This window comes from Ursus arctos, unplaced genomic scaffold (assembly GCF_023065955.2).
Source record: "Ursus arctos isolate Adak ecotype North America unplaced genomic scaffold, UrsArc2.0 scaffold_14, whole genome shotgun sequence".
In the NCBI taxonomy this organism is placed as follows: Eukaryota; Metazoa; Chordata; class Mammalia; order Carnivora; family Ursidae; genus Ursus; species Ursus arctos.
Window position 1 is genome coordinate 32949158 of NW_026622808.1, and position 17864 is coordinate 32967021.

The following is a 17864-nucleotide window of genomic DNA, read 5'->3' on the forward strand; positions in this document are numbered from 1 at the left end:
GCGCAGGGAGGGCCGCTCCTGGCTCCGCCCCTGGGATCCTCACTTCCGGGCGCCAGCACGCGCCGCCCCGCCCCGGCGGCCGAGAGGTACCATGGAGCGCCAGGTGAGGGCTCGGCCCGCGGTGCCCGTGGTCCTTGCAGCCCGGGCCGGGCCTGACCCTGGTGTGTCCCCTGCGCAGGTGCTGCTGAGCGAGCCCGAGGAGGCGGCGGCGCTGTACCGGGGCCTTAGCCGCCAGCCCACGCTGAGCGCCGCCTGCCTGGGCCCGGATGTCATCACGCAGTACGGGGGCCGCTACCGGACGGTGCACACCGGTGTGTGTATGGAGGGGAATCGAGTGGCGGGCCCATTCCGGAGCCTTGCATTCGCGTGGAGAGGAGGGAGATGTGGAGGGCTTGCTGCTTGACAGTGCACACGAGTGTGTGGAGGAAGACGGGGCTTGGAGAAAGTGGGTGTGGGAGGGTGCACCCCTCCGAAGATCCTACATACAGGTGTATGGGGGACGCCGCTCGATGTGTTATGGCAGAGTGCCCTTGAGTGCATGAGCTGAGGATGTGGGAGTAGAATTCAGACCGGGATACACCGTTTTGGCCTTGTAGGCTCACCCCTCACCCTATCTCATACACGTGCCAGGCTCCCCTCAAGTTCTAGGATGGGGGTTGGGTGCTGGGAGTGGTTTCTCTCTGACATGCCATCAGCTCGGGCCTAGACTTGAGTCGTGGCCAGGTGTTGTCCATCCTGCTTCCAGAATATCGAGACAGACTGGGAAGGTGGGCTGGACCTTCCTCTTGAGGGGCTGAGAGGAGCCTGGGACTCGAGTGCTGGGACTGGTCAACTCAAATTAAGTGTCATGCCTCTCCTCACAGAGTGGACCCAGAGGGACCTGGAACGCATGGAGAACATTCGGTTCTGCCGCCAGTACCTGGTGTTCCACGATGGGGACTCAGTGGTGTTCTCAGGGCCTGCGGGCAACAGTGTGGAGACCCGGGGGGAGTAAGTTTGAGGGACGAAGCTTGTGGGCAAGGACACAGCCATCTGCAAGCCTTTTATGAAGGCCTGCCATGTGCCTTGGTGCAGGTAGTTCTTGCCCCTTGGGAGCTCACGTGGTCTCTGTTGACATGGCCTGATAAGCACTGGAAGCTTTGTCCAAACTTGGACCTGGGCTAGAGCCCATGGAGCTTCAGGGAGGCTGGGGGGAGTAGCCTCTGCCCCAGGCAGGAGAGGGAAGGCCCGCTGCCATGGTGGCGCTACAAGAGCTGCAGGGGCAGATGTGAGACCAGTCTCAAGAATCTGGTCTAGGAGGTTATGGCCAGGAAGGGGGCAGGATGGGACTGTGTGGGTGGTAACCCTGCCCTGCTACCCCGTGTCCTCAGGCTGCTGAGCAGAGACTCTCCTTCAGGCGCCATGAAAGCCGTGCTGCGCAAGGCTGGAGGCACGAGCCCTGGGGAGGAGAAGCAGTTCCTGGAGGTGAGTCTGCATGGGACCAGGCAGTGGGCGATTAGGGGCTCAGTCCTACAGATGAGGCTCTGTTGGGGGGCAGGTAACCTGATGCCCAGATGTCCTCAGGTCTGGGAGAAGAACCGGAAGCTCAAGAGCTTCAACCTGTCGGTGCTGGAGAAACACGGGCTTGTGTACGAGGATGGTAGGCAGCTGACTGGTGAGCAGACAGGGTGGACAGGAGGGGCAGCCAGAGCCCAGGGCTCCCCCTGATCAGCCTTCCTTACACCCAGACTGCTTTGGCTGCCTGTCCTGGTCGCACTCGGAGACACACTTGTTGTATGTGGCAGAGAAGAAGCGCCCGAAGGCTGAGTCCTTCTTTCAGACAAAAGCCTTGGACATCAGTGGCAGCGATGATGAGATGGCCAGGCCGAAGAAACCAGACCAGGCCATCAAGGTGCTCATGTTTACGGCCAGTCCATGAAGGCCCTTCTGGGCAGTCTAGGGCTAAGTGTGCTCCCTGCCCACATCATGCCTGTCAGAACTGGGGAGGCGAGACAGGCTGGACATTGAGTATCTTGTGTTCTTAGGGGGATCAGTTTGTGTTTTATGAAGACTGGGGAGAAAACATGGTTTCCAAAAGCACTCCTGTGCTCTGCGTGCTGGACGTCGAGAGCGGCAACATATCTGTGCTTGAGGGGGTTCCTGAGAGTGTGTCCCCTGGACAGGTTAGCCCCGACTCGGCCTGCTTCACTCCTGGAGTCTGGGGGCCCTGCTTGAGCCGCTGCCCCTTGTTCACACTTGCCCCCGGGATTTTGTTTACAGGCATTTTGGGCCCCAGGAGACACAGGTGTGGTGTTTGTAGGTTGGTGGCATGAGCCCTTCCGGCTGGGCATCCGCTTCTGCACCAATCGCAGGTGAGGAAGCAGGGCAGGGCAGGGGGCCTTGCAGCTCAGCCTGGCTCTGAAACTGAGTGTCTCTCTGGTGGTTCCAGGTCAGCCCTATACTATGTGGACCTCACCGGGGGTCAGTGTGGTAAGTGCTGGTGCCCACCTGTGCCTTGCTGACATACACTGGCCCTGCCGGCCTGCATGATGCTCACATTTTTGTCTGGTCTAGAGCTTCTCTCGGATGACTCTCTGGCTGTGTCTTCTCCCCGGCTGAGCCCAGACCAGTGTCGCATCGTCTACCTGCGGTACCCATCTCTGGTCCCCCATCATCAGTGTAGCCAGCTGTGTCTGGTGAGCTGGAGGAGGATGGGGAGTGGTCAGCAAGAGGAAGGGGTGGTGGATGAGACCTGAAGGGTCAGCTTCGGCTCCCCATGGGCTCCTCAGTGGGCCTCCTGTCCTGGGTACAGTGATGGTGTGAGTTCTGCCTGTCTTCCAGGGCAGGACCTGGAGGCTGAGAGTGCTGGCATGGGGGGCTTTGCACTGTCAGGACCCACCACCTTAGAGCATTCTCTGTCTACAAGAATGTTCCTCCCTTTGCTTCTCACCTGCCCGTGGTCAGGCTGTACAAGGGCCTGGGAGATAGCCGGCAGTTACAGAGTGTTAGTCCTTGCCCAAGAAGAGCTCCTTGGGAAAGTCACAGGCCCCTTTGGACATCTGTCCAGGTCACCAGAAGGGAAATACCTCAGGCTTCCCTCACATCCTCCCCTCCCCTGAGGCTCCCCAGGGCTGTCAGAGAAGAGGTTGGGTAAAGAGCTCTGTGCTCTCAGGACACTGCCAGTCGCCCGGTGGACCTGACCAGTGTGCTCTCTTGCAGTATGACTGGTACACCAAGGTCACCTCAGTGGTGGTGGATGTCGTGCCTCGGCAGCTGGGAGGTAAGGGGTGTGTCTCTGGTCGGGTGCAGTGGGGCCTGCAGTTCTGTTTTCCTGCCGTCTGTTAGCCCGGTGCCGGGCCAGCTGCCTCCGTTCATCTTTCCCGGGTTCTGTCTGAAGTGTCCGCTCCCTGCTGGGCCAGCTGCACAGGGAGTGGGGCCATCACCATAGGGGGCAGTTCTGAGAGAAGGAAGTCAGCTGGACCAGAGCTGAGATCAGAGTGGCCCGAGCTGGCAGGGGATTTGGACGGTGTCATCGCCACGCTGCAGCTCCTGGTTAGCTCTTGTGTTTCTGGTGGCTGCTTAAAGCCTCTGCTCCGAGGGGTCTCAGAAAGCACACTAGGTTGGAATGTCTTACTTGACAGGCTCCAAGCTCAAGGGTGCTGCACTGTCCCACTCCCAGCCCCTACCCTAGTGTTTGTCCCATCCAAGCCTGAGTCAGTGGGATCTCTGGGGGGGGGGGGTGGCTCTTGGCTGAGCAGTTCTGGTCACAGTCTCAAGTGCTCACCACTTGGTCTGGGATCCTGGGCCATCCCAAGGACATGAGGGCTCTTTTTTTCAGGCCACCTGGTTAGCGCCAGGGGTCCAGTGGAAAAATCATGGCCTGCTTACCTTCTCTTTGGCTTGCAGGGATGCAGTGGTGGGGATCTGGTCTGAAACCCAGCTCTTCCTTATCACCGTGCATCCTTGGATGGTGTCCTCGCCTCCCTGAGCTTCCATTTATTATCGGTGGGAGGTGCTAGCCCGTCTTCTTTATAGCATTGTAGTGAGGGTTAAGTGAGTGCAATCTATTCAGCCCCCTCTGCCGGGCACTCTGCTGAACACCATAATGGACAGACAGACAGGTGTCATCTTGGTTACAGCACTAGGTGCCTACCAGGGGTCCAATGGGAGCAGCTTATAGGAGAGCCAGTGCATTTTGTCCAGGTAGCTGTGGTTCCTCTCAGAAGCGCTTGACCTCTGCCTCTCCCGGGCTCTCAGAGGCGTCTGTCCCCAGCCCCCTCTTGAGGCAGCCCCTCATCATCTAGGGCACCCCCACGTGTAGGACTGCTGTTCTGTCACAGTTGCGGGGGCCCCGGGGGGAATTCCCCAGCAGCCCAGACTGCCTCACAGGCTTAACCTCCCATACCTCCCCGCTGGACATGGCCTCAGCCCTCCCATCTTTGCAGAGAACTTCTCTGGAATCTACTGCAGCCTTCTGCCTTTGGGATGCTGGTCGGCTGACAGCCAGAGACTGGTTTTCGACTCAGCTCAGCGTAGCCGGCAGGTAAGGGGCCCTATGTTGAGAGACAGCCCCTCTGATCAGCCTCCAGGAGCCCTGGGCCTGGGGCATAGCATGTGCACACTTCTAGGTGGCATGCCCAACCACAAGGTCTTACGAGCCTCTTCAGGCCCTGCCTGCCCCTGTCCTGGACTCAATTTTTCTCGAGGAGCCTGGCCTCCCGCCTGCCGTGGTGCCCCACAACAGAGCCCTTGGCCTTTTCTCCTGAGGCACAGGTGCCGTTCCCCTTCCCCCAGGCATTTCCTGCTGGGGGATAAGGGGGCGACCACTAGGTGGGCCCCCGAACACTGTACAGGGAGCTGATGGAGATGGGACAGAGGCTTTCTCCTAGGGATTGGGTAGGGACACCCACAGTGTGCCAGACTTCTTTGAGTGAGATCATTTGTTCCTCACGCTAGCTCAGGGGCTCAGAGGCATTCCTTGCCTCGCCCAGGGTCCCTTGGCAAGTGGCGATGGGGCTGGGATTTGAGTCCAGGCCTCCAGACCAGGTGTCATCTGAGGAGTTGTCAATGGGAGTTGTCAATGGCAACTGAGGAGCCGTTGCCATAGTTGCTCACAGCCCTGGCCTGGCCCAGGGGTCCCCAAGAGGGTAGAGAGGAGGTGGGGGGAGGGGCCCATAGGGCTCTTGGATGTGGTGCCACATGTGGCCTTCCCTCTGCTTCAGGACCTGTTTGTTGTGGACACCCAGACGGGCAGTGTGACCTCGCTGACAGCTGGTGAGCAGGGCTGGTGAACAGGCCAGCCAGGCCAGGGGAGGGACTGGAGTTCTGGCACACGGGGCAGTAATGGCACTCTTGGCCACTCTGCACCACTGACTGTCCTGCAGCCTTTACTGCGTCTCGCAAGGACCCTGACCATGCAGGACCTCCCCAGCCAATAGACTGCCTCCCCTGCTCCACTCTGCTCTGCACATCCTGGCCCTGCCTCAGCACACCCCCTGCTTCTCAAACCTACAAAATTCTCTCTTGCCGAGATCTGCCAGAGTCATCCTTCCCCGACCTCCCATACCTCAGGCAGAGGCAGCTCTGCTATCGCAGGGCCCGAGAAACCCTCTTTCGGTTCCCTCATCTTTTCTTGTCTGGGCCTGTGATTCTGCCCCTAAAATGTCTTTTGAGTCCTCTGCCTGCCCTAACTGTAGTCCTTCCTCCACAAAGATTCCAGAGTATTGGTGCTAAACTGTACCTCATCATACAGTCCCTGCTGAAGAATCTGCTTGAACCCCATGGCCCGGAGTCAGCACACTCCTACCCCCTAGGCCTAGCTGCCACCCTGCAGATTGCAGTCGAGGTCATGGGTAGACGTGCTGTGGTGGTCTGCTCTGGCCCCGGATTTGGCAGTCCCTGGGCTTAGTTAGCATCTGCTGGGTGAACGAGGGACTAAGCAGGAGGCTCACCCAGGACTGTGTGCAGTTGGGTGTTTGTGACAGTCTTTTTGTGGGTGTTCCTTTGCTTCTCGGGCTGAAAGGGGCACCATGGCATAGAGCCACCAGCCTGGGACTCTGGCCATGCAGGGAGTAGGTGGGAAAGGTGGTGGCCTCTGCCTTCTCCAGGGGGGTCAGGTGGAAGCTGGAAGCTGCTCACGATTGACCAGGACCTCATGGTGGCACAGTTCTCCACACCCAGCCTGCCCCCAAGTCTGGTGAGTGTTGCTGGGCCCCAGACCAGGAGGTGAGGGTTCTGTGTAGGCCGAGCTCCCCAGGTCAGGGAGCTGGCCTGAGTCTGACTGTGGTTGGTCAGTGTGTGGGAGGCCAAGATGTGGGCCCAGCCCAGAATGGTCCACAAGGGTCTGGCGCCCATGGAGAGGAACTACCAGGTATAGGTCTGCATTATGAAGAACAGGGTGCCTGGGAAAGTGCCCAGTCCTCTGGCGGAATGGAGCACAAGGGTACAGCAGAGCCTAAAAGCTCAGGAGGAAAGGGTGCGTGTTTATGCGTGAGTGCCTTTGCATACAGCAGCTCACAACAGGCGTCTATGACGTACCCTCTGGAGGGGGGTAGAAGGCCCAGCGTAGTGAGAGTGGCCCACCTCCCACCCTAGCAGAGGTGGAAGGGCAGGGAGGCAGCCAGGCCGCCTATGACACACTCTTTCCCCTTGGCAGAAAGTTGGGTTCCTGCCTCCTGCAGGGAAGGAGCAGGAAGTATTGTGGGTGTCCCTGGAAGAGGCTGAGCCTATTCCCGACATCTCCTGGGCCATCCGGGTACTGCAGCCACCCCCAGAGCAAGAGAACTTGGAGTATGGTGAGCTGGGCCGGGGCAGAGGGACACCTCCCAAGTTCACCAGCACACAGCACCTGTGGTCACCTTCCCTGCCTCTGGGGGTTCTCTATGCCTCTTGTGCATGCTCACGGGGAGTAGTAGTCCGGGTGTGTGAGTGCCTGCTCTGGGTATCAGGGCTGGGCATTACCAAGCCAAATGCTCTGTGGTAGGGGAACCAAGGCCCAGAGACGCTGCCTTATTTGAGGCCTCTGACCACACCTCATCCGGAATGCTGTCCTGACAGAGTGGGGCTCCCCAACTAGGGCAGGAGTATGAGCCTCCTGGGGTCCAGGTGTCTCGGTGCAGGCTACCTTGGCCAGATCTACCTTTCAGAGGTCAGCCCCAGACCTGCCGCTAGGACTCAGGCCTTGGCTGGGGAAGCCCCTGGGCAGTGGCTCTGGCTCTGCTGACTCCTGCCTTCTCCCTGCAGCTGGCCTTGACTTCGAAGCAATCCTTCTGCAGCCCAGCAACCCTCCAGATAAGACCCAAGTGCCCATGGTGGTCATGCCCCACGGTAGGCATCTGGTCTAAGAGCTGCTGCCCTCCCACTACCCGTCCTGGCTGGCTCTTTCACTCTCTGCTCCATGTCTGCAGGGGGACCCCATTCATCCTTTGTCACTGCCTGGATGCTGTTCCCAGCCGTGCTTTGCAAGATGGGCTTTGCAGTACTCTTGGGTGAGTGAGCAGGATCCTGTAGCAGTGGTAGGGCTGTGGAGGGCGACGGGGTGGGCAGGCACCACGGGTACCACCCGTCTGCAGCCCGGACCTGGCCACCATTACCAGGAACTTCCATGGAGAGGGTGCTTTAGTCACTGGGCAACAGCCTCAAACCCCTTGGCTCCTGTGCCTTGACAGTCTGTGGAGCAGGCCCCAAGGCCTACTTCACAGAGGGGTGAAAGCACGACCAGGGGGCTGGGAATGTTGCTGACCACCCTGTCTGGTTCCTCCCTGGCCTCCAGTGAACTATCGTGGCTCCACGGGTTTTGGCCAGGACAGCATCCTCTCCCTTCCCGGCAATGTGGGCCACCAGGATGTGAAGGACGTCCAGGTAGCAGGGGCCGGGGCTTCTGGACAGGCCACAGGGTAAACTGTTGGGGTGCGTTCCGTCCGGGTGGGCAGCTGGCTGCAGCACACTCTGCCCCACCCTGTAGTTCGCAGTAGAGCAGGTGCTCCAGGAAGAACACTTTGACGCTGACCGAGTGGCTCTTATGGGTGGTTCCCACGGTGGCTTCCTCTCCTGCCACCTGATTGGCCAGTACCCTGAGACCTATGGTGCCTGTGTGGCGAGGAACCCTGTGATCAACATCGCCTCCATGATGGGCTCCACCGACATCCCTGACTGGTGGGTGTGCTCCCCAGGTCCCTGCCCTTCTCTGTGTCGCTGCATACCCCGCACGGAGCCCCCGCGGGTGCCAGGGCTCCCGGGGCTGCTTCAGGGCAGTCTCTTGCAGGTGCGTGGTGGAGGCTGGTTTCCCCTATAGCAGCGACTGCCTGCCAGACCTCAGTGTGTGGGCCGAGATGCTGGACAAGTCACCCATCAAGTATACCCCCCAGGTATGCAGCCCTCCCCCTGCCTGGTATGCTGCCAGGCTATCCAGAGCCGCGGGGCGCTGCTCACCACCACTCCCCATGCCCCCAGGTGAAGACCCCGCTGCTGCTGATGCTGGGCCAGGAGGACCGGCGTGTGCCCTTCAAGCAGGGCATGGAGTATTACCGTGCCCTCAAGGCCCGGAACGTGCCTGTTCGGTGAGTGCGGCAGGACAGCGCTGGCAGCCCGGCGGGGGGGGGTTGGGGGGGGGCAGGTGAACAGGGGAGAACGCGCCAGCCTTAAGCATTGCTGCACAACCACCGCAGGCTCCTGCTGTATCCCAAAAGCACCCACGCACTTTCAGAAGTGGAGGTGGAGTCGGACAGCTTCATGAATGCTGTGCTCTGGCTGCACACACACTTGGGCAGCTGAAGCCCTGCCTCCCTGCCTGGGCTGGTGGGCGTAAGCCACACTCTGCTCTTGGAGAGCCCCGGGGTCTGGCAGATCGGTGAGAGGATTCCTGGGCTCTGGACTTCACGGATGGGTGAGCCGAGGAATGTAGGCTATACGGTGATAATAAACGAGGACACGGAGTCTGGTTCCTGCCGGGACTTTGTACCAAGCCATCCCTAACCCCAGCCTCACCTCTGGGGTTCAGAGTACCATAGGTCCTGGGTGTGGTAGCCTTAAGGACCTCACCTACCTCCAGCGTGCCGGGCAGGGGACAGTGAGAGGCTCCGCTGCTGCCTATCAGGGCTAACTGGGATCTCACCAGGCTAGCTCCCTCTGCTGCAGCCCCTTCTGTTAGAAACTGCCCTACACCGCCCTTGTCTTACCAGCAGCTTATCTAGGGAACTAGTGAGGCCCTGCCCTTCCATAGTGCCTACAAGCTAAGGTAGTCCTAAAATGAGATCTCCCAACCCAGCTCTGCTGGGCTTGAGCCACCCAGGCCCTAGCAAGGACGTACACCACCTGATTTCCCAGCAGAGGCTAAGAAGCACCCTGCACAGGTGTAAAGACGAGAGGCAGCTTTATGTCTGACAGGAAGCTCTGTCCTCTCCAAAGTACATGGGATTGAGGTTGGGCCTAGCCCAGCTGCATGACCTTGTGAATCCAGTCCGTAAACACAGAGACGCGCATGAAGATGGCTGGCCAGCGGGGCCGGGCGCACACTCGGTTGGGGATTATAATTCCCTCCAGGACCCAGCAGTCATGGGTAAAGCAGGCAAGTGGGCCCCCGTAGTCACCCTGGTAGATGGAAGAATTGGTAAGGGGGCCCTGGGCCAAGGCAGACGTTAGCCTCCTTGGCGATAAAGGAGTACATTTGCAGGTTCCCGGACCCTCCCTGAGCTAGGAATGGGTGCCCCAACACTGACCTCACAGGCACCCACAGGGGCCAAGAGTCCCTCAGTACACATCTCATTCTCCCGTACGCGTCCTCGGTGCTTGACGTTACATTCCTGGTTGGAGATGACGTTCAGCGAGGCCACGTTTAGGACTTCGTTGTTCCCTGTACCTACGGTGATAAGAATGGGAAGGAGAAGAGGGCCTCTGGGTAGGATCTGAGGCTAGGCCTCCTGGTCTGGGTTAGTCCATGCCTCTGCACTGTGTTCTTTCTTACCTTTGGTCTCACCCCAGCCTGCGATCTCACACTTGGTGCCTGGAGGCACCACATACCGCTCAGGGGGCAGGCAGATCAGGGCCACTCGCTGGTTCAGGGTCACAGGTCTTTAATGGGAATGAGGGCACTCAGCGTGTAGGCCCATAAGTCTCAGCCCCACCTCACACCTCTTGACTTGTCACACACCTCTCTAGCTTGAGCAGAACAAGCTGGGAGCCCGAGGGCCCGCACACTATCTTGGCCACGGGGACCTGCTGCAGGCCTGGCTCCCCCGGCTGTGGGTTCTGGAACAGGGTGCCCAGCCATACCTCATAGCCCATGAGAGGCACATGGCTGGGGGAGAAGGTCTGCTAGATCAGTTGTGACTCAGTCTGCTGCCCCAAGGCTCACCTGGGAAAGGTAGCTAAGGGGAAGACGAAGGCAGGGGGGTGGGACTGGGTCCCCAAACCCGAGGGAGGCTCACCAGGAGGAGAAGCACTGCCGGGCGGTCAGTACCCATTGCTCCTTCACTAGGGAACCCCCACAGAAATGCTGGCCCTGCCTGGAGGAGTAGAGGTTAGGAAAGAACAGTGAGTTCTGGGACACAGGCTGGACTTGCCATCTCTTGGCTAGGACCTGTGCGGCCAGGGACAGGTTCCCACTCCCCTGGCAAAAGTGCAGAGGATATAAGGATATACCCTCAGCTCCTCTCTTGGGGAAAGGCAGTTGTGTCTCACCGATTGCGCAAGCTGACTGTCCAGGGCGAGTTCCCAGGCTGGCCCCCCACCACACGCAGCCTGGAGCGCTGCTGGTCCTGGCGGGTCACCCTCTTGCCACACTTCTCAAACACCACCTGGTCTGGGGGATAGAATGAGCCTCGGGAAAACTCCGACTGGATGGAGGCCCCTAAGAGGCCCCAAGACACGCCTGGCCCAAGTGCATACCTGGGGGCTCCAGGATGGACGGTGGTTGGTCATCATCTGAAAGAACCAAGTTCACCTGCCTTGAGGGAGCCAGCCTTGGAAGGTGGAAGCTGGGGGCGGGCCCCGAGGGAGCGTCGCGCTTACCGCAGCGCCGCAGTGCACAGTAGTCGAACGGAGTCCCCGGGTCCGTAGTGTAGCACCAGGGCCCGTGGCTATCCTTATCCGGGTTCCGGCAAAAGTTCTCCTCCAAATGCGCGTGGGGGGCGGAGGTGGGTGTGAACCTGGGCGGGAGAGGACGCACAGTCCTAGCGGGGTAGTCCCAAACCCCTGCCGGGCTCCAGTTAGGCGAAGGCGTGCCCGGGCGGAGCCTGTGGCCTTGGTCCGGGAGGGGCGGGGCGCGCAGGCCGACTCACTGCGGCTTGTGCGGCATCTCCGCAGACCAGTGCTGACACGGGACGCCCTTGCGGGTCCTGCTGACCGAACCGCGGTACTGCTCCCCGACGCCGTTGTAGCAGTCTGCGGCGGGCGGGGGCGGCAGTCAGCCGGTTCTCGCCCCAGCCCTCTGGCTCCAAGTTTCCAGTCCCAGCTTGGGCCTTACCTTCGGGCCGCACGTCGTCGGCGCAGCGTGGGATCTGGTAGCAGAAGGCCACGCGCATGCCAGGGCGCGACGTAAAGCACCAAGGTGCCTCGGAGCCGTCGGGGTTCCGGCAGAAGTTCTCCCGAAGGTCCCTGGACGGGGGCTCCTCTCAGTTCTTGCTGAGGCGCAGCCCACCGGCCAGCCAGCCCCCGGCTGGAGCACCCCCCACCCCGGCCTTCCTTCAAGCCCCGCCCCGGGACCCCACTCCCGAGGTCCCGGCTGCAAAGGTACGCCCCCCAGCGGCGGCCCGGCACCTCACTTGCAAGCGTATTTCTCCGGCGCAAAACGGTGCTGATGCGGGTTCTGCGCGTCCCACCGCTGGCAGGGCACGCCCGCGGCGGTGGTGTTGGCGGTGCCCCGGTAGCCCTCACCCTTCCCGCGGAAGCAATTGAGCGTCGTGGCCTCGTGGCGCTGCTGTGCCTCGGACCCTTGTATGGACCGAAGCTGGTCGGAGCCCGAGCGGGAGCTGAGACCGCGGCTTGCGCTGAGGCCGAGTCCAACTCCCACGGGCCCACCGCCGGGTCACGCCCAGTCCCTCCTCTTTCCGCAGGCAGGCCACACACCCCCCCGTTTCCCAGGTGCCCTCCCAGGCCCCGCCCTCGGGCCCTACCGCAGCGGGGGAGGTCGCAGAACTCTCGCTCCACCTGCGGGTCTGTGGTGTAGCACCAGGGCCGTTCGGAGCCGTCAGGATTCCGGCAATAGTTGTCGTCCAGATCTTTGTCAAGGAACCTGGGAGCGGTAGCGGGGCGCGAACAAGACCCTGGGACTGAGACCCAGTGTGGACCCTGCCGTATCCCGGGTCCCGCCCCTGAAGTCCTGGGCCCTCCCATAGCCCGGCCCCCGCGATGCCGAGCCCGCCCACACGCACTTGCCCGGCTCAAAGGGGTGCGCGTGCGGACGCTGCAGGTCCCAGCGCTGACACTCGCGTCCCGACTCGGTGCGGTCCACTGCGCCGCGATAATCCTCGCCATTGCACCAAACGCAAGCGTCTGGAAAGACAAGGCCGGTGGGTTCGTGGACGGGCGTGGCATGTTCCTCCAGTCTCGACCCAGAGCCGCTTACCCTCCCGGCAGGACTTGATGGCACAGCTCTGGAAGCGCACTGCAGGGTCTGTCGTGTAGCACCAGGGACCTCCGGGGTCCCGGTCAGGGTTGCGGCAGAAGTTCTCCTCCAAGCCGTTCCGGAGTGTGGGCGTGTACCTGGGGGCGGAGAGCAGCAATTCAGTGCGTGCTGGGGTGAGGGCAGACGCCGGCGGGGCAGGGACAGAGGGGAGGTGTCTGCCTTACTTATGGTCATTGGGGAACCTATGGCTCCAGTGCTGGCAGCGTAGGCCCCCCGTGGTGACGGCCACTGTGCCCCGGTACTTGACCCCATTGTCCATGATGCAGGTCCGCACATAGTCTGGGAGCAAGAGACTCATTGTCAACAAGGCCTGAGGCCTCAGCAGCCCTATCCCTGGCCCACCTTCTCCACAGCCACCTACCTTTCTTTTGGAAGAGGTCGCAGCGCCCCGAACGTTGCAGCTGCGTATAGGGTGAGTTTTGGGTCCATGGCAGTAGCTGGCAACCGTGGCTGCTCACATTGTAGTGGAAGGCCCTGGGAGTACGAGGCACAGGGTCACCCAGGTTCACCTGCCACCCAGTCTTATCTAGGTCCTGTGGTCACTCACCTGCAGTCCAGTAGAGGCCCGCAACGCGCTGCACACTCCTCAGCATCTGTCACATCCTCTTGCCAAGGCCCAAGCCCCAGTGCATGTCTCAGGTGTTGCAGTTCTGTACCCCGGAGCACCTGGAAGTCATTCAAGGGCGAACGCTGCCCTGCGGGGGTGGGCATTCATGTCAGTGCATTTATATCGGCACATCCACACTTCATTCAGGGGATCAAAGCTACAAGGACTCTGGGATGGACGCTGTGGGCACATTCAAGGGTCAGACCCCTGTACAGAGTGGGAGAAGCAGGCCCAGACATGGTAGTTATCACCAGTGGTCATGTTTACTGGGCAAGGTACTAGGCTCAGGTCTAAAACCTACACTGTAAGGAGAGCAGTGGGTGATGGTGCTTGCCCAGGGAGCCGATTTCACCTCTCAGTGGAAAATGCTAAGGCTCAGAGCTGTCCTGTTACCCAGGCAGAGGCCCAACCCATTCTGACACCAAGTCTGAGCTCCCATCAGCACTAGGGCATATGCTAGGTTAGCGGGCTAGATTCGGCTCATGAGGGATAACTGCCTGCATGTGCGCACGCATCTACGCAGTTCCCACACTGCCTCAATGCTACAGCAGACAATCTAATGCAGGCCTGAATAGGCAGTGTCCATATGTATTCCTGGGGCTGCCCAGCTCTGCACAAGAAGCCAAGAGCACTCACTGCTCCATGCCAGGAAAGTGAGCTCCTGGCTTGAATAGCAGGATGGGCCCAGGGCTCACCCCTTCCTGAAGGCAAGTGGGGATCAGGGTGGGGGGCACTCACCAGGGGCCCCTGAGCACTGCGTCAGAAGGAGCAGGAGTGGGAGCCACCCCATCCTCCTGGCTGGAGGTTGCACTGTGACCCACCACAGCCCTATCCGGGAAGTTGTGAAACCTGTCCCTACGGGATTGGGTGGCTTTGCCTCCACACCCCCACTCCAGGCCTGCTGGAGCCTGACCTGAGACCCAGTGGCCGGAATGGGGGTGGAGCCAGGCTCAGGCCCCCTGAGTGAAATGCAGGGGCCCTTACTCTGGCACAGTTAGCCCCTGCCCTATGTAGTGGGCGGGGGTTGGAAAGGTTCGGTGGGGACGCTTGATGTGCCCTGGGGTGGGGTTGTAGACCCTCTGCAGCCTACGTTGCTCTGAAGGGAAGGGTGGTGAGGACATGATTGCTGCCAGAGGCTTGGGTTCCAGCCCCTGGGTGGTGTGGTGTGATACTAATCTTTTCTGAGCCTCAGCTTTTCCCTGTAAAGTGGCAAATGTTCCCTGACCCAGCCTTAAAGCAGCCTGTCCCTTTTGCTGTCTTATCAGCTCCAGCTGTAGGCAAGTCAGCCCACGCCCCTGGCAGAAGAGCCCAGAGAGGCTCCCCTCGCCAAGCCACAGGTGCCATCCCAGGAAAGGTAAGCGAGGCGACCTGTCTGGCCTGAATGGAAGCGGGGGGGGGGGGGGGGGGGTGGTGTAACAGGTAGCAGGGACCCTCGTCGGTAGCCTTCAAATGTTCTAGGAACCTCTGGGCCAGGCCTCCAAGTACGGGTAGGAGTTGAGGTAAGCGGCCTGGGGCTCCTAGTGAGGACGCAGCGTTCAGACCCAGCTGGCCTAGGAGCTTCTCCTGCGCAGGCGGGGGTCGGAGGCGGTTGGGCTGTCGATCGAGGCCGAGGCCAGGAACCACCCCGCTGGAGACCGCGAGGGGGCTCCCTCGCGCGGACGCCGGGCGCGGGCCGGTGCGCGTGCGCGGCAAGCGCGCGGTTTGGCCCTGGACGGGCGCCGTAGACGAGAGGCTGGGCGGATGTTGTGAGCCGGGGCGCCGCGGCCGAGGCTGGGGGTGAGTGAGGGGCGGCTGGGCTCCGAGTGGGGCGGGTCCCTGCGGCTCCCCTCCCGGCCGCAGCCGGCTCAGTGTGAGGGTGCGCGCCGCTCAGGGGTGCAGCCTGTGATGGGAGACTGCGGGCTGGAGCTGGCCTGGAGGATCCTCCGGAGCTTGGGGCCGGGCGGGGGCGACCTGGGGGAGACATGCGCTGCTCTCTGCGTCCTTGGGCTCCGAGATGGGGTCGGTTCCGTTCCGAGCCCGGATCCCTCGGCGGGGCTAGCAGGGAATCCTTGAGCGACTTCAAGTCTGCCTATTACTTGGGTGCTCAGCACCTGACATCCGGAGTGGATGTCTGGAAGGTTTGCTTAAATGAGTGACCGGGTCTAATCTGCCCCGCACCTACTCTGGTGTGAGAGGGGCAGCGGTCTTGGACGCCCGCGGAGGGCCCGTCGTAGGCGGCAAGGCGGGACAGTCACCTTCCCGAGGGGCAGGCGTGGTACGGACTGTGAATGGGCAAGGGTGTGTGGTGGGAACAGAGGACCTGTGTGAGGTGAGATAAGGACCTGGGCTGCAGAGATGGGAGTGCAGTCTAAGGCAGTGCCAGAAGGCCAGGCTCCAGACTAGCGTTAATAGAACTTTCTGTGATGATGGAAGTGTTCTATATTTTCAGTGTTCAGTACAGTAACTGCTAACCGTATGTGGCTACTGAATTCTTGGAATGGGGCTAATATGAGAATTTGAATTTTTAAGTTTTAAGTTTTAATTCAATTGTAAATAGCCATATGTGGCTAACGGCTACTGTGTTGGACAGCACAGCTCCAGATCACTGAGGCAGTCACCAGCGACTTAGTGCATTTTCTGAAGCAGCTGCAGCAACACCGTGACATGTGTGGGGTGGACAGCAGTGGGAAGAGCAGCAGGGTCTGCAATGAGGACTGGGCGAGGGTGGTGCTCTGATGGGATGAAAAGCTGTGTGTGCGAGTGGGAAGAAGAAAACTAGCAGGCCTTTGGACAAGAGAAGGGAAGATCCTGGCCATGGGTGTCAGCAGGACTTATAGCTGGAGATGGCACCAAGCCCTTGGATGATGGGCCACACTTGGGGGAAGGTGGTATATGGTTCTCTCCACTGGTTATGAGCTAGACCCAGTGTGGCTTACAACTGAGAAGGAAACAGGGTCTCTCTGTCTCTAGGCCACCTCACTTTGGACACTTGGGTCTGATCTTTCTGGGGTTGAGACATTTAGTTTGGTGCAGCAAACCTGTATGTGACAGCTACTCTCTGTCGGGCCCTGTGCTGAGCGCTGGAACGTGGTGGGGTCCAGACCCTATCCACCCTTCCTGTGTAGGAAACTGGGAGGCCCCTGCTTTCCCGTGCCTGGGAGTTGGTCTGTGTGTGAGTGTGCATGCACCTCCCCTCCCCTGCTCCCACACCTTCTTGCCCCCAGGAACTGAGGTCATTATGGGGGCCTTCAGCTGGCTTCAGATAGACAGGCTCTGCCTCTGCCTCAGCCCCTCAGGACCGCTGGCTGCCCACAAGAGATGAAGGATGGCCTCCAAGGGATCCAGCATGTCTTTCTCCCGCAAGAGCTATAGGCTGACCTCAGACGCTGAGAAGTCCAGGGTCACAGGTAAGGGCTGGCAGGGCTGGGAGGAGGCTCCTTGTGTTGAGGGAAGGGGAAGGAAGAGACAAAGGCAGTGAAGTCCCAGGTCTCATGAGCTTCAGGCCTTGCTGCTCCATTTGTACCTGTGAGCCAGCTTTTCATTAGCAGCCCTGGAGCGGTACACCCAACGTGACTGCTCTTCTGACCCTGTGGCTGGCCTGGGACCAGGAGCCTTGAGGGCCAGCACGATCTGGGAGCAGCACTGACCATGTGACCCTTCTCTCCCTCTGCCCTGTGGCACAGGCATTGTGCACGAGAAACTACTGAATGACTACCTGCACCGCATCTTCTCTCCTGAGCACACGCCTGCCGCAGCCGCCAGCAGGTACGGCCCTGTGGGGAGCTCCTCGCTCTGAAGGACCAGACCAGAGGCTCTGGGTGGGCTGGCTTGGGTTCTGTTCTCACTCAGCCACTCCTGGCTGTGAGACCTCTGGCCAGAGTCTGCATTCTGGACTCTGCTTCTTCCTCTGCTCTGGCCGTGTTATTACCTTCCTTCCGAGGGTGTTGTGGAGGTTAGGTGCACATTCAGTCCTTAGGATAGCAGCTCACCCCTACTCCACAGTCAGCATCTGGTCCGTGTGTGCACCTGCTGCACCTCAGTCCCACCCCGGTCCTCTCTAGCCTCCGCCTGAACCCATAAAGTGCAGACCCTACCGCCCCTTTCCCCTGCAAGTTGAGTGCATTTAAGTTTAGTCCATGTCAAAGTTACAAGTGCACTTGAGCAGAAACTTAGAAGAAAATGAAAAAAAAATCTGTTACCTTATTATTCTGACACGACCGCTCGAGTATGATTTCTTTCTATTTCCCTTATGTTGTGATGTGTGTGGTTTGGATTATGCTATATAGACATTTTTAAAAAATTCTGTCAGCTCCAATTCTTTTTTTTGAAGACTTTTTTTTTTATTTTAGAGAAAGAGAGAGCTCATGGGTGAGCGAGCCCATGAGAGGGAGGGAGGGGCAATGGGGGAGAGAGAGAGGGAGAGAATCTCAAGCTGACCCCACGCTGAGCGTGAAGCCCAATGCAGGGCTTGATCTCACGACCCTGAGATCGTGACCTGAGCCGAAACCAAGAGTCAGACACTTCACTGACTGAGCCACCCAGGCGCCCCCACCTTCAGTTCTTTTATAAAACAAAACAAAACAAAAAAACCCCTAAAAACCCACCCAGTTTTATTGAGGAATAAGTGACCTGCCATAAACCATCTTGCATTTAAAGGGTGAAATACACTAGCTATTA

The 17864-nt window shown here is 59.9% G+C and overlaps 3 protein-coding genes across 17 annotated transcripts in view; 2 read left to right on the plus strand and 1 right to left on the minus strand.

Annotated features, from left to right (window-relative positions):
* APEH (acylaminoacyl-peptide hydrolase) lies at positions 1-8912 on the plus strand. Of its 4 annotated transcripts, none has more exons than XM_026500850.4 (22): positions 1-103; positions 179-311; positions 864-990; positions 1371-1464; positions 1564-1639; positions 1728-1891; positions 2025-2162; positions 2260-2351; positions 2429-2469; positions 2554-2675; positions 3199-3259; positions 4425-4522; positions 5202-5253; positions 6087-6175; positions 6635-6773; positions 7222-7305; positions 7386-7466; positions 7751-7839; positions 7943-8133; positions 8243-8345; positions 8431-8537; positions 8646-8912. In XM_026500850.4, exons 1-22 carry the CDS (start codon positions 92-94, stop codon positions 8749-8751), a joined length of 2199 nt encoding a protein of 732 aa, XP_026356635.1. In that variant the 5' UTR covers positions 1-91; the 3' UTR covers positions 8752-8912. The 4 variants fall into 4 exon arrangements, with proteins under 4 accessions (XP_026356635.1, XP_057167687.1, XP_044240793.1 ...); XM_057311704.1 differs by having other exon boundaries at positions 14-103; positions 1564-1654; positions 8624-8912; XM_044384858.3 differs by having other exon boundaries at positions 14-103; positions 1564-1654.
* Positions 8913-9332: 420 nt separating this feature from the next.
* Positions 9333-14053, minus strand: MST1 (macrophage stimulating 1). Of its 2 annotated transcripts, none has more exons than XM_026500851.4 (18): positions 13947-14053; positions 13149-13296; positions 12963-13075; positions 12766-12880; positions 12542-12678; positions 12348-12468; positions 12090-12208; positions 11739-11907; positions 11441-11571; positions 11256-11358; positions 10987-11123; positions 10864-10899; positions 10657-10777; positions 10404-10481; positions 10127-10273; positions 9941-10047; positions 9696-9835; positions 9333-9567 (listed from the first exon to the last, which is right to left on the minus strand). In XM_026500851.4, exons 1-18 carry the CDS (start codon positions 13996-13998, stop codon positions 9406-9408), a joined length of 2136 nt encoding a protein of 711 aa, XP_026356636.1. In that variant the 5' UTR covers positions 13999-14053; the 3' UTR covers positions 9333-9405. The 2 variants fall into 2 exon arrangements, with proteins under 2 accessions (XP_026356636.1, XP_026356637.1); XM_026500852.4 differs by having other exon boundaries at positions 11739-11923; positions 12124-12208; positions 13947-14036.
* Positions 14054-14128: 75 nt separating this feature from the next.
* RNF123 (ring finger protein 123) overlaps positions 14129-17864 on the plus strand; it is a 29015-nt gene continuing 25279 nt past the window's right edge. For 2 of the 11 annotated variants that reach the window (XM_048211662.2, XM_044384855.3), the window contains exons 1-4: positions 14129-14240; positions 14474-14562; positions 16476-16594; positions 16871-16952. In XM_048211662.2, coding sequence (XP_048067619.1) covers positions 16513-16594; positions 16871-16952 — 164 coding nt within the window. In that variant the 5' untranslated portion in view covers positions 14129-14240; positions 14474-14562; positions 16476-16512. The other 9 variants (XM_044384856.3, XM_026500855.4, XM_026500858.4 and 6 more) reach the window with 9 other exon arrangements.

Coding starts and splice junctions, on each gene's coding strand:
- APEH (XM_057311704.1), top strand. Junction 991..1,370: donor AGTGTGGAGACCCGGGGGGA/GTAAGTTTGAGG, acceptor CCGTGTCCTCAG/GCTGCTGAGCAGAGACTCTC. Junction 8,346..8,430: donor CCATCAAGTATACCCCCCAG/GTATGCAGCCCT, acceptor CCATGCCCCCAG/GTGAAGACCCCGCTGCTGCT.
- MST1 (XM_026500851.4), bottom strand. CDS start 13,998: ATGGGGTGGCTCCCACTCCTGCTCCTTCTGACGCAGTGCTCAGGGGCC. Junction 11,572..11,738: donor CCGGAGAAATACGCTTGCAA/GTGAGGTGCCGG, acceptor GCCCCCGTCCAG/GGACCTTCGGGAGAACTTCT. Junction 9,836..9,940: donor AGGCTGGGGTGAGACCAAAG/GTAAGAAAGAAC, acceptor TTATCACCGTAG/GTACAGGGAACAACGAAGTC.